The 12,914-nt window shown below is 36.9% G+C and overlaps 1 protein-coding gene across 1 annotated transcript in view; it reads left to right on the top strand.

Annotated features, from left to right (window-relative positions):
• Positions 1–12,914, top strand: part of PTPRD (protein tyrosine phosphatase, receptor type D) — a 260,249-nt gene that overhangs the window by 26,255 nt on the left and 221,080 nt on the right. Inside the window, exons 10-15 of the mRNA XM_015424064.1 lie at positions 180–324; positions 2,045–2,350; positions 3,140–3,333; positions 6,434–6,460; positions 8,455–8,572; positions 12,477–12,908. Coding sequence (XP_015279550.1) covers positions 180–324; positions 2,045–2,350; positions 3,140–3,333; positions 6,434–6,460; positions 8,455–8,572; positions 12,477–12,908 — 1,222 coding nt within the window. The remainder of the gene's footprint in view (positions 1–179; positions 325–2,044; positions 2,351–3,139; positions 3,334–6,433; positions 6,461–8,454; positions 8,573–12,476; positions 12,909–12,914) is intronic.

Raw genomic sequence — 12,914 nt, 5'->3', positions numbered from 1 at the left:
CTTTCATTGAGCCACTACCACACCATTTCAGTGGTCTCCAGATGGTGGCTATAATGTTTGAATTAGCTCCTTTTTATAAGAGGTTTTAGTATTGGTTTTAGGTATTCTTTTCAAGAAAACATCCTGATATCTGAATATTAATTACTTCTCCCATACATTTTTTCTTCCTTACCGTTTAGCAGAGAATTTCTATTGAACCAGCAACATCTTACCATTTACAAGGCCTGAAACCAAATAGTTTGTATTACTTCCGTCTCTCTGCGCGCTCTCCGCAGGGCCTTGGTGCTTCAACTGCAGAAATTTCAGCAAGAACAATGCAGTCAAGTAGGTGTCTCTCCTTGATTACTTTATTTCTGTTCCTTATACTTGTTGACAAGCAAGTGAGAGCATTTTTTTAGCAGTTGCAATATATTGAGTATCTGTATAGGATGTTTAGACAGGAAACTTAAAAGACTGCAGGTATGGTGTTTACATTTTCTTAGAAGAGTTGCATGATGCCCAGTCATGAGACAAAATATTTTGAGTGCTCCAAGAGCAATGGATCTCCTGTCCTTTTTTCTGAAGACAAAAGATCAAAAGAAATGTGTGCTTTAAAGATCCCACAGAGGGGTATTACAGAAAATAAAATAGATTGTGGGCACACAAACGCACACCAGGTAGGCAGTCAGAGAAAAAGATAGAAAGGGGTAACATTACATTAAAATCAATACAGCTGCATATAAATGTATGTAGCATTACAGAGTTCAGTTTCCCAAACATGCAAGATATATTACTAGCTTTGAGTAAGTTCACTGGAGGCCATTTGAAGTTGTATTAAAGCTAATGAACTGTAACGCCAATGAGCCAAATGTTCTAAGATCTTAGGCTTATCCATTGACAAACATAACAATGGCCAAGCATTTTGGTTCCTTTTTCCAATTAAACATTAGATGTCAGTGATGGATGCTTAACTGAAGTGTATTATAAAATTTAGTTAAAATATGTGTGTGTTTGTATTTTGGCTAAGCATCCTTTTATTTTTAAATAGCTGTTTTGTGTATTATGAGGGGTGGGTAGCTGTTTATATGTGGCATTATAAAATCGCTGGTAGACTTTAATTCTTTGCTAGACAAGGTTTTCCAAGAGGAGCTAAAATATAAGAGAGAGCCTGGATCTAGGGTAAGTACAAGTTACAGTCAGAATCATCAGCCCTGTCACTTTTTCCATGGTAGGTAAATCTTTGCCTAAGAATAACATCATCTCCTTATTGATTCTGCATGTTTTATAATGCTATATGCTTAGATAATTTTTTTTGATTGAAACCTTAATTATATTTGGGTTAATCTGGGTAGGCTCCATTGTAAAAGAAAAGAAACAGAAGCTGCTATACTAAGAACTCTTACCAAGGAGAAAGTACCATTTACCTCAGTGGGATTTACTTCTGAGTATAGGTGTTTAGGACTGCACTGACAGAAGTACACTGGAGAATTTATTTTGGGGGAAGTGGGCTGAAATTTTGGATAGTTTGTGCAGTTTGTGCAAGGTAATATTTTACCTGGCAGTTTGTGTAAGGTAATATTTTCTACAATGAGAAGGTAACAGTGCACACTGACCAGTGTCTCTAGCGTGCTAAAATAGTGGCTTGGGGGGGTTTTTTGGGGGAGAGGGTTTTTTGTTTTTTTGTTTAAGAAAGAAAGTAAAAGATACCAGTGAACATATAAGATAGGGGCTTAGGTATATAGATGCATCATGGTATCATATTTGTGGTTTTTAGTTCAAGAAGAATTGTTAATCACAGGTAGGTAACAGTATATTGAGGCTCATTTTCATGTATCTTCCCCCACATCCCTTTTCACCTTTTAGTTAATTCATGTTCAGTTGGTTCACTTTAATAAGCCAAGGCTCATAAAATTATCTGAAGTTTTCGCTTTTAAGTTTGTGATTTTTATTTTTCCTTGGGTCGCCCTTTATTTATTTATTTATTTATTTCCTTCTGTTCATTTTTTTTCTTCAACCACTTCTGTCCTTTCACTTAAATCCTCCTTTAACCCACTACTGAAATTAGAGCCATCAGCTCCTCCTCAAGACATTAGTTGCAACAGCCCCAGCTCCACTAGCATTTTGGTAAGTTGGCATCCTCCTCCAGTGGAAAAACAGAATGGAATTATCACTTCCTACTCCATCAAGTACACTGGAATTGATGGGGAAGATGACAAGCCCCATGACATTTTGGGAATTGCTCCGGATACTACACAGTACCTTTTGGAACAGTTGGAAAAATGGACTGAATATCGGATTTCTGTGACAGCCCACACTGATGTCGGACCTGGCCCAGAGAGTGAATCTGTATTGATTCGGACAGATGAAGATGGTATGTTGCCTCCAACCCATCAGTTTGACTCTGACTCTCAGTCTGCTTTGTATGATTTAATTCCCCTTTTCCTTAAAATTTACCCCAAATTTTCTGAAATATTTTAAACTCAAATGCATATGTCTGCATTTGTTTTGCTTCTTTTTTTAACCTTTGAAATCAAAATATCTTTTTTGTGAGGGGAAAACACTTGAAAAGTGCTGCTTACTCATGGCCCTTTCCCTCTCTTCTTCTTAAAAATTGCATATGTTTGGAGTTTTTTTCCTCCCTTTTTTCTTACTTTTTTAAACTCTTCCATTTTAACTCTTCATTTATGTTTATCTATTTTGGAATACTGATGCTCCTTGGTTTTAAAAGTATTTTGGATGTTGAATGTCTTTCAACTATGAACATAGAAGATGGCAGACCAGATCCCATCATCTTTTTTTTCCCCTCTTAAAAAAAATTTCAGAAAACTACCAGCATTTTACAAGTCTTTTTGGTTTTTTTATTATTTTGATTACTAAAATACTTCTTTGTACTTTAATGCTTTGAGTTTCAAAGCATCTTCCTTGGCTTTTGTACATTTTTACATGTTTTTTCTATTTCTCTAATACTCTTTTTCTTCCATTTTTGCATCAGTCATGGTTTTTGATCTTTTCACTGAAATGTAGAGCAGATTTGTTGAGTGTTTCCATTTGTATTCTTCAAGGAAAGCTTAGTGGGTCTGCCCTTTAAAAGGAAAGAAAAGACTCTGGTTGGTTGGAGCAAGTGCCTGTAATTCTTCTTTTATCCACTGATGTGTTCCAGTTCCTAGTGGTCCTCCTCGCAAAGTCGAGGTAGAGGCTGTCAACTCTACATCTGTTAAAGTGTCATGGCGTTCCCCAGTGCCCAATAAGCAGCATGGTCAAATCCGAGGATACCAGGTGCATTATGTGAAGATGGAAAATGGAGAGCCTAGGGGCCAGCCCATGCTGAAGGATATCATGTTGGCTGATGCACAGGTAACTATCCACATTCTCTGTATATAGATAACAAGGAAAATGGTATACTGGTTGCACCTGTTTTATCTTTTAGTTTATGCCGAAAACTGCTGTGTGTTCCTTATTACAATAGTTTATCACCAATAGATAGGGTTGCCATCCTCCCAGAAGTGGTGGGCAATCTCCTGCCCCCAGGCTCCAGACCACCTTGGCCTCTTCAGTCCAGCAGGAGTAAGAGGCAGGGAACAACATGTGATGTTGTGAAGTCATTTTCAGTTTGTACCCAGAAATGACAATAATAATAACAATAATACAAACGTAGAGAAGAGCAAATTTGTAGAACATCAAGACATCACTTCCAGTTAGAAATCAAAATGTCTCTTCCTCCACCCCAGACTCCCACTGCTGGCACCATTCAGAGTGTCCTGACTGTTCTTGGAACTGGCAGTCGGACCAAACCCTTTCTGTAGACCAGGCTTCTTCATATATAAATCAGTTTTCTGGATCTGTCTAAATTAAGGGGTGCAACAGTGGAGTGAAAAGCCCGTATCTCGTATTCACTAACCTTCATCTGAAACAGATGCATGTTGCTGTACTGATAGTTTCTGTTGTCTGGTCCCATCAGCTTTTGGATGGAACGCTTTTGTTCCTCCTAATTAGGTGATACTCAGTGTTGCAACAGACAGTGAAATCCTCAAAGGCAGCAGTGCCTGTTGTGTACAAGAGTTTCTGGATGAGAAGCCGCATCTTTTGTGTTTATGCTCATGACAAGTGAATAAATTCAGGGCCAGATCACGGCACAAACAGTATAAGATACTACTTGGGTCATCATGATGATAAGGGTGACACTTTTGTTCTGTCTCCTCTTGGCTTCTCAGCCTTCTGTTCTGTTCCTCGCTATCCTTAACAGCTGGGATGGGGAGGAGGGGGGGGAGTGGACAAGCAGCCCTGAATAAATTTTATCCACGATGGCTATGCAGAGATTGTATTCTTGACTAAGAGACAAAGTTCTTCATCATTTAGCCTGGGTGCTCTCCACAGCTACTCTCGTCCTGTCCTCCTCACCTCCCCAGCATGAGGGGGGCTCTCCTATCACTGAATGTTGTACCTCATACTTATCCTTAGGAGCTGGGCTGCACTTTCAGAAGACAACCTCAGTCCCTCTCTAGTTGTGACTGGGGAGGGAGGGAGAGATAAGGAGGGCTGAAAGTATACTAGTAAGGAAAGATTTTTTTTAAAAAAAATGTAAAGCCTTTGTATCTAGCCTTCCCTGGACCCATGAGGAGACAGTGGCATGGATGTGGGGAGGGAACCTCCTGCCTTTCCTGTTGCCATTAAGGAGCAGGTTTCCCTTGGAGGGGCAAGAAAGACAGGGGAACCACCTCCCATCTGTGCTGTCGCCTTTGGGTCTGCTGCCCTCCCTGAAAGTTCCAAGAAAGAGGTAATGGTAAGGGGAGGGGAATGATTTCAGCTAGCTTTGGAACAGTTCTATCTTCTATACATGTACTGTGTATATACAGAGCTTGTGTTATACCTGTTTTCAGTGGCTTGTGGGATACACATTTCATAAGGTACGAGAGAAAGTAATCCACATCAGCATATTTCCATGACACAATTAGTTTGCATTCCATGTATTGTTAGTATTTTTGAAAAGATTATTCTATTCTGTTTGGGGGAACTGTATATCACTGGGAATTGTCAGACTCTAGATCTCTTTGGGTACTGTTGCACTGTATTTTCCCAATATTAGCTGGAATAAGTCCATTAAAATCTGTCTGTTTGGCTGAATCATAGCTAACATACATAGCTTGTTTACAGCTTTATAATGTTAAGAAGTAGAGAGAAATTTAAACATATGGAATGATGGTTTCATAAATAACTGATCAAATAAAATGTCATATCTGGCTTTAAAATATTATGAATGCTCATAATATAATGTGTTATCAGTGTGAAACTATTCTCTTATAAACTGTAACAGATGATAGAGAATCTGTGTACTGGGAAAACAGATTTCTTCATTTTAAGGAAAGAGGTTTGAAAATGAGGGGGTTTAATTATATATTTGTGCTTTATGCGTTTTGAAATCTGGGTTTATTGTGCTAAACTTTTATAATATTGTGTAGTATTGTATAATATTAGTACAGTAATCGTGCTGTTATTGTGAGGGCCATGAAGCCTACATAGTCTTCCATTTAACATTAATTTTGTATGGAAACATAGCAGTAGACAACCATCAGATAAGTCTGTTCTGAACAGAAACATATGATTGTTAAAATTTAAAGATGTAAAAAAATATCAACTGCTTTTTCTGTAAAAGTTTGAATCTTTTTCTTTTATTTTTTTTGGAAAATATATAAAATTACTACTGGGCTGGCCCTTTTTTCATTATTGCCTGCACAAGGTTTGATGTGTGCCCCCTTTTCATATAAAGGTTTATGGGGGGGGGAGGTCTTGCTAATATTGTGTGGCTTTGCCCAACGGAGAACATGGAATGTGGTCATTACTTCTATGAATTTTCAAGTAAATACAGCCTGTCTGTATTAAACTAAACAGGGGCAGTGAATTAATTTCAACAAGGTAGAATAGAAATAAAAATGAATAGGGTGTGGTAGCATGTGATTAAACAAAATGTAGTCTTTCATTACATCTCAGCAGCAGACATTAAAGCAGTCATAAAATGTTACTAAGCAATAACAACACTCGGGCAGTGGGTTTTCTGTATTTCCCTAGCTTTGTGCAGTGTGCTATTTATGAATTACTTTTGCAACAAGTATGGAATTGGAAATTTATAAGCCAGTTTTTAAGAACTGGTTTTCCAAATCAAGACTGATTTTGATAACTACTTTTTACAGGGTTGAATTATAAAGTTCTTTTTCTACCCAGAGTAGTCTTCTATTTGTGGAAAAGTCTTCCACTTGTGGAAGGGCTCCTGCCATGATCAGTGAAACCTTTTCCATTAAAGGGAAATGTTTCCTTCTATGACAAAAAGGCAGCTTCAGATTCAACTCTTTTTTTCTTTTTCTTTTTTTTTGAATTCTACAAAGGCTCAGCCAGGCTACAAGTATTTCCTCATTTTTTTCTATCTTTTTTTTTCTTCCCAACATTCTTTACTGTCAATCAGTGGGAATATGATGATACTACTGAACATGTGAGTAGCAGTTGACTGCCCAAACAGCAAAGTGTGGTGCTTTTTTCTGCAGTATCCCCCCCCCCCCCCAATGTTTGGTTGTTTGCTCATATGCATGGATTAATACTTTATTTAATTGTCTTTGGCATTTGGATTTTTCTCCCCCCTCCAGATTTCTCTCTCTCTCTCTCTCTCTCTCTCTCTCTCTCTCTCTCTCTCTCTCTCTCTTGCATTGGCTCAGTGCTGATTTTTTGAATATGCCATGCTATCTGCTTATTTGTTTGTTCAGTGGTTGTCACTAACTTTGTCATGCAATCAAATGAATCGTGATTTTTAAAATTTATTTTTAAAAAGACACCGCATTTATCATGCCAGTCAGCTTCATAACTAACCATCCTTCAGGCCCCAATACATTCATTCATTATTTGCTGAAAAAGAATCCTTTGTCATTGCTAACTTAATTTCCATTTCAATGAACAAGGTACCATATTAAATGTATATTTATGGAAATATACATTTGTACTAACCCAATGCCTATGGTGTTTAGACAGGTTTGCTGTGAATATCATCAGTTAAAATTCACCATCATTATTTAAAGATGTTTTCCTTAGTTTGTGAGATTTTAAAGGTTTGTGCATGCCTTCCATGCTACCATGAAGCTGTACTTCTCAGCCTGATGAAAGTTATATGTGTTCTAAAGCATGAGTACCTATACTGGTTAAAAGTATAGCTGAATAAGAATATGGGAGGCATGTATACTGTTACCAGTCCTGCTAATAGCTGGTTGAGCCAAATGTATACAAAGCTGAGCATACATTGGAAAGGGGAAAATGGGAATTCTTCATCTGTGGGTGCTGTGCTTGAACTGTGAATACTATACTATACTATACTATACTATACTATACTATACTATACTATACTATACTATACTATAGCTTCAAAGACAAATACAGATTCTTATTTTTGCATTTTTTTTCTGCTGCAACTAGTATAGAAATACTTTGTTCCACAAATCAAAGCCAATCGCCAGAAGATACATACGTTTTAAAAGTTGGGATAGAGTCCAACCAAAGTTAAAGACTTATATTCCATTGATTTCAAAGAGACACTTTCAAAGAGACAAAGAGACTGCATTCTTGATTCTTCATTGAAATCACTTTGGCTGAATACTCAATTCTGTATATAATTATTTTCCACTTTTTAAATTTTACCTTCTCATTACTCTTGTTAATAATTGTTGTTAAGTAGATTGTGTTATCAAGCAGACATAAGCCTTATATTGACTTTTTAAGTCTTATATTGAACGATTCTTTAAAATTTTGAATAACAGATTGTAAAGTGACTTTACTTATTTGAATAATCAGTACCGCAGTAAATTTTTATCATTTTTGTATTATTATTATTATTATTATTATTATTATTATTATTATTATTATTATTATAATTATATATTAGAGGTTTCTTATTTGGAGCTTTTGAAGCACCTACTAAATAAAGTGGGTCTTACTTTTTAACTAGTGAGTGTTTATAGAATTGCAGTCTTGGTATACAGCTTTAGCAGCTGGAATGAAAAAAAAGTGCTGTAGTTGGTAGTATAAATACTGATTTTGTTGCTTGTCAATAATGATCAGTTGAAATTGAGTTTCTAATTTCCCCCTTCCACTTGTACTCAACCCACAATAGCAATAAGTCTGAACAGAAAACACATTGTAGGTGATCTTTTAAAAACATTATTAGTATACCTAGCATCAGTCATTCTTTGTTTGATACTACTACTAGGGGCATGATGCTCAGAACTGTCGCTATGCTTATTGCTTAAGTAAGTGCAGTACCACGCCTTGCAAACCCTCACTCATAAGCCTCACCTTTGGGTATTCCCAAAAGCTTGCTATCACTGCTGGTAGCAGAAAAGATATTTGCATTGGATGCATCACAACTAATTCTGAAATGACTTTCTCATGCTTAAATATTGCATGTATTTTAAGACATGTTTGGTTTTTATAATTTCATTTTAGGAAATGATTATTTCTGGACTACAGCCTGAAACAACGTATTCCCTAACTGTGACAGCCTATACAACTAAAGGAGACGGCGCACGCAGCAAGCCAAGACTAGTGTCTACCACTGGCGCAGGTAATATTTGGATGTTCTTTCTTAAACCAGCTGTGTGTGCTCAGATACTTGCTAAATTGAAACTGAAAATTATTCTATAGATTGTTAAAATAGTTCAAAGTACTGGTAAATTTCAAAATGATTTCCTCAAGTACAGAAGAAGTTCAGGATCTACAGGACTACGTCAGGTTACCTAATAGCTTTGACATATCCTGTGGATTTTTTACTCTTTTCCTTGAACTGCAGTCCCCCTGTCATATCACAAACTACTTTTGAAATTCCAATTCAGGACCATTGGTTCCTTGCCAAATGATACTACTGATGAAACAATAACATTGGAGAGAAGCCTACCAGATAAACAGTGCAATCCAGTATAAGACTACTGAAATGAATGGATTGAGATTAGAATAACTCTTCATAGCATTGTGTTGTAAAATTACCTGTCTCTCAAACCAACATTAAGTCCAGTTACTATACCCATCCACTGACACTTTAGTTTTGTACCAACAAAGCATTGATAAAGTAGAAGTCTGAATGAATGAGGGGGGATAGAGCGTGTTAACAGTGTGTGGCTGTAAGCTTTTTTGTTTAGTATATTTATTTTCCTCTTTTTCACCAAAAAGCCCGAAACAGCTTAATTAGAATTAATAAAAATACAATGAAAATATAATAAAAGCATGCAATTTTAAATGAAATAAATCAACTAGATTTTAAGCCAGTCTGATTGTGTCCATAGTTAGTTACTGTAGTCACAACTTTCTGTGATTATTTATTTGTTTATTTATTTTAAATTTCACTTTTCCAAAATCCCCTTTAATCAGAAATTAAAACACAACTCCCATTCATTTCAATGAAGCTTGCACAGGAGAGCTACCCACTGGGTTGTGAACTATGGATGGATTCTAGACATTATCACAACCATGATACTTGACTCCTGACCTCGTCTTACTTTAGGCTTTGTGTAAGCTTTCAATTTATTACTACTCCCATAGAGAAATAATAAGAATAAAAATAAGAATCTTTACTTTTTTAAAAAACTAGCCTTAAACATAGGGGCTGCCATAGGAGTAAAGGCAATTTATGGCATTAATACTTCAGTGACAGCTTCCAGAAACCTCCTCTCTAGAAATCTGAAGGAGTTATTATTCCATGTCTGTGGACTCTCCTGCCTTTGTTATGCTCCATTGATTTCAGTGATAGTTATAATACAATGAGAAATACGGCCTCAAATATACATCTATAGTCTTTTACAGCTCTGTAGCTGGCTTTTCTTATGCAGTACTGGCAGAAAAGTCAGAATTAATCAGTGAGATATACTTTCATATATTGAAAAGTATGGTGGAAACTTATAAAATACACAGGGTTGTATTTGCACAATAATGTGGTGCTAAAATGAGTGGCAAGTAGGAAATAGCTGTAAGACACCAGAGTTCATGTATTTTTGGTGGTAGTGGCTAGGATTCCACTAATCTTAAAATTTTCCAAAAAAAATATTTGCTGTTTCTTATCAGATGGAATCAGTTGTTCCCTGTTACTCTGGTGAAAGGTAAATTAAATAAAATGTATTCAAACAAGTATCTTCCTCTGACTTCAGGTTTGCAGTACTGTTTCTCACTTTTATCATTTGAAGCGCATAATTGATCTTTAATTTTCTTCTTTTTCACACCCATTGTTCTGATTACACACTTCTTTATATTATGTTCTGTTAGTTCTTCTTCTGCATTCTCTCCACATGTGGAATATATTGTCCAAAAGAAGTCAAATATGCAAATCTTGCAGTGCAATGCTATAAAGAATTACTCCAGTCTTCGCCCATTGGTTAAGATTAGAGCAACCACGTATGGGATTATATTGGAAGTTATATACCCCTTATGTATCAGTAAAAGAAATAATTTTTGTATGGATCTTATGACCTCTAAGAAGAATAACTCTAAGATTTAGTGCTTTTTTCTGCTTTGATAAGCATTTGCTGATGACAAACTCTCAAGGCTGTGTTTTCTGTTTGATGAGAACTGTCATTTGAAACTTCCGTTTTGTGTGACATCCCAGGTAGAAGATTTGCCATTATTTTAAGTCAAGGCTATTTATACACTTAGTTAATTTAAGTGATAAAATGTTTTCTGCAATGCAGATGAGAGGGTGCAAATAATATAAATTTGATAAACCATCTCACCACACATAGAAAAATAACATTTGATGGGTAAGGCTTGGATGATCCATTCACACAGACATACTCATTTTATAGGTATGGTTTTATGGGTCTTATTAAATAGAAAAGTTTAGGACATCTGATTCTTCCACTTACAGCCTGAAGTAATCTACTCAGGGTAAAGGTCTACTGGGAATAATTATGAAATTCTATTTGGGTTGATTTTACTAGGGATGGGCACGAACCTGGAAAATGTGGTTCAGTCCATGGCATGCCCAGTTTAGAAACCATGAACTGTCATGAAGTTTTAGGAGCCAGATGAACTGGTTTGGTTTGAGGTTTATTTTATTTATTTATTTATTAGATTTGTATCCCGCCCTCCCCAAATGGGCTCAGGGCGGCTCTTAATGTGGTAGAACAGCACACACATCCAGCATGCTAGACTCACTAAACTCACAGGCTGTCTCCAGCTGACTCTCCTCTACCTGCCCTCCAAATTTGGTGGAGATTGGATTTATGGGGTCTGAGTTCTGCCCCCCCAAAAGATGGTGCCCCCAAGAAAGTGCTTTCTGGAGAAATAACACATTCACTTAACAAACCACAAAATGGCCAAAATTTTACTATCCATATTGGATTTTAGGATTTTGAACAGAAAGGGCTATCTTAGATTTTCCCACCTAATTTTTGTTTGTTTCTCTGCTGCAGTACATGCATAGCCTTTCCCCCAGAGTACTCAGTTCATAAAAATATACAATCATGGATTTTTTTTAAAAAATGTCCTGTTTTCCATGAACCCCATGGAAATAGGGAGGGGAATTTTCTCCTTACTCCTTGGGGTCTGCTCTTCAAAGTTATGCAGAAATTAATGGAAGTTTGTTGAAAGGAAAACCTAGGACTAAGAGAGAACAAATCCCAATCAAGACAGAAACTCTCTAAGCTTTGCTGTGTTATTGCTGAGTTTGTGAACTAGTCCTTGGTTCCTGAGAAATTAACATGTGATTGACTGGTCTATGTTTTTAAATGATGTACTTTATTCTATTACTGTAAAATGTATACTGCTTCACAGTTTTTGAAAGACGCCCTGAGCCCACCTGGCGGGGAGGGCGGGGTAAAAGTGAAATAAATAAATAATAAATAAATAAATCATGTTCATTTGCTATTTCAACAATAATTATATTTGCTTATGTTAACCACTTTAAAAATAGGTCTGGAAAAGTAATTTCAATTTATTTGTTGTTTGTTTCATGCCAGAGGATGGATGGGTAGAAAGCAATAACTAAGTGGCAAGCTTGTTGCACTGGCTAATGGTGGGTTTGATCCTATTGATGCAAGAATGGAAGTAACTCATGTAAGAAGATATTCTCTACCTTTTCCCCATAGTGTGCCTGGTAAAACCACTGCTGAGGGTCAAGATGACATCATGAAAAAAGTGCCACGTATCCCTATGTTATGAAGTGGGAGAGGAATTTTGGGTGAAACTCCCTGAAAGCATGAGCATTGAGGAGACAGTCTGGTCAAGTTCTTCCTCCTCACTCAACCCCTCTGTATTGTATGGCACTTTGTTCATGTGGGTCCCTAAGCCTCAACTGAGGGTTTTCAGTGGACTGCTGGTAGAAGAAAAGAGCAGGAAGATATTCTTGTGCAAGCTTCTGCTCACGCATCTATAGGATTCGACCCAAAGTGGATCTCATATTGCTATTTTTTAAAAAAACCCAGATAAAGTAAAATATTTGAAAAGATGAATGCATTCATTGCTAAAATAACATTGTTTTGTAGTTCCAGGAAAACCTCGCCTTGTGATTAGCCATACACAAATGAGTACGGCTCTCATTCAGTGGCATCCCCCTGCTGACACATATGGCCCCCTGCAGGGATACCGCCTGAGTTTTGGCCGAAAAGACATGGAGACATTTAAAATGAGGGAATTTACTGAAAAGGATGACCACTACACAGCCACAGATATCCATAAAGGGACTTCCTACGTCTTCAGGCTTGCAGCTAGAAATAAAGTGGGCTTTGGGGAGGAAATAGTCAAAGAAATTTCAATTCCGGAAGATCTACCAAGTGGATTCCCTCAGAACCTACATACGGAAAGTGCCACTTCATCATCGGTCCTGTTAACTTGGCAGCCACCCATTTTATCAGAGAGAAATGGAAATATCACTAAATATACCCTGCTATACAGGGACATCAATGTGGCACACCACCCAACAG

Source organism: Gekko japonicus, unplaced genomic scaffold (assembly GCF_001447785.1).
Source record: "Gekko japonicus isolate JY-2015 unplaced genomic scaffold, Gekko_japonicus_V1.1 scaffold701, whole genome shotgun sequence".
NCBI classification, from domain to species: Eukaryota; Metazoa; Chordata; class Lepidosauria; order Squamata; family Gekkonidae; genus Gekko; species Gekko japonicus.
The sequence above is the reverse complement of the archived record's forward strand: the minus strand, read 5'-3'. Positions and strand labels throughout refer to the sequence as shown.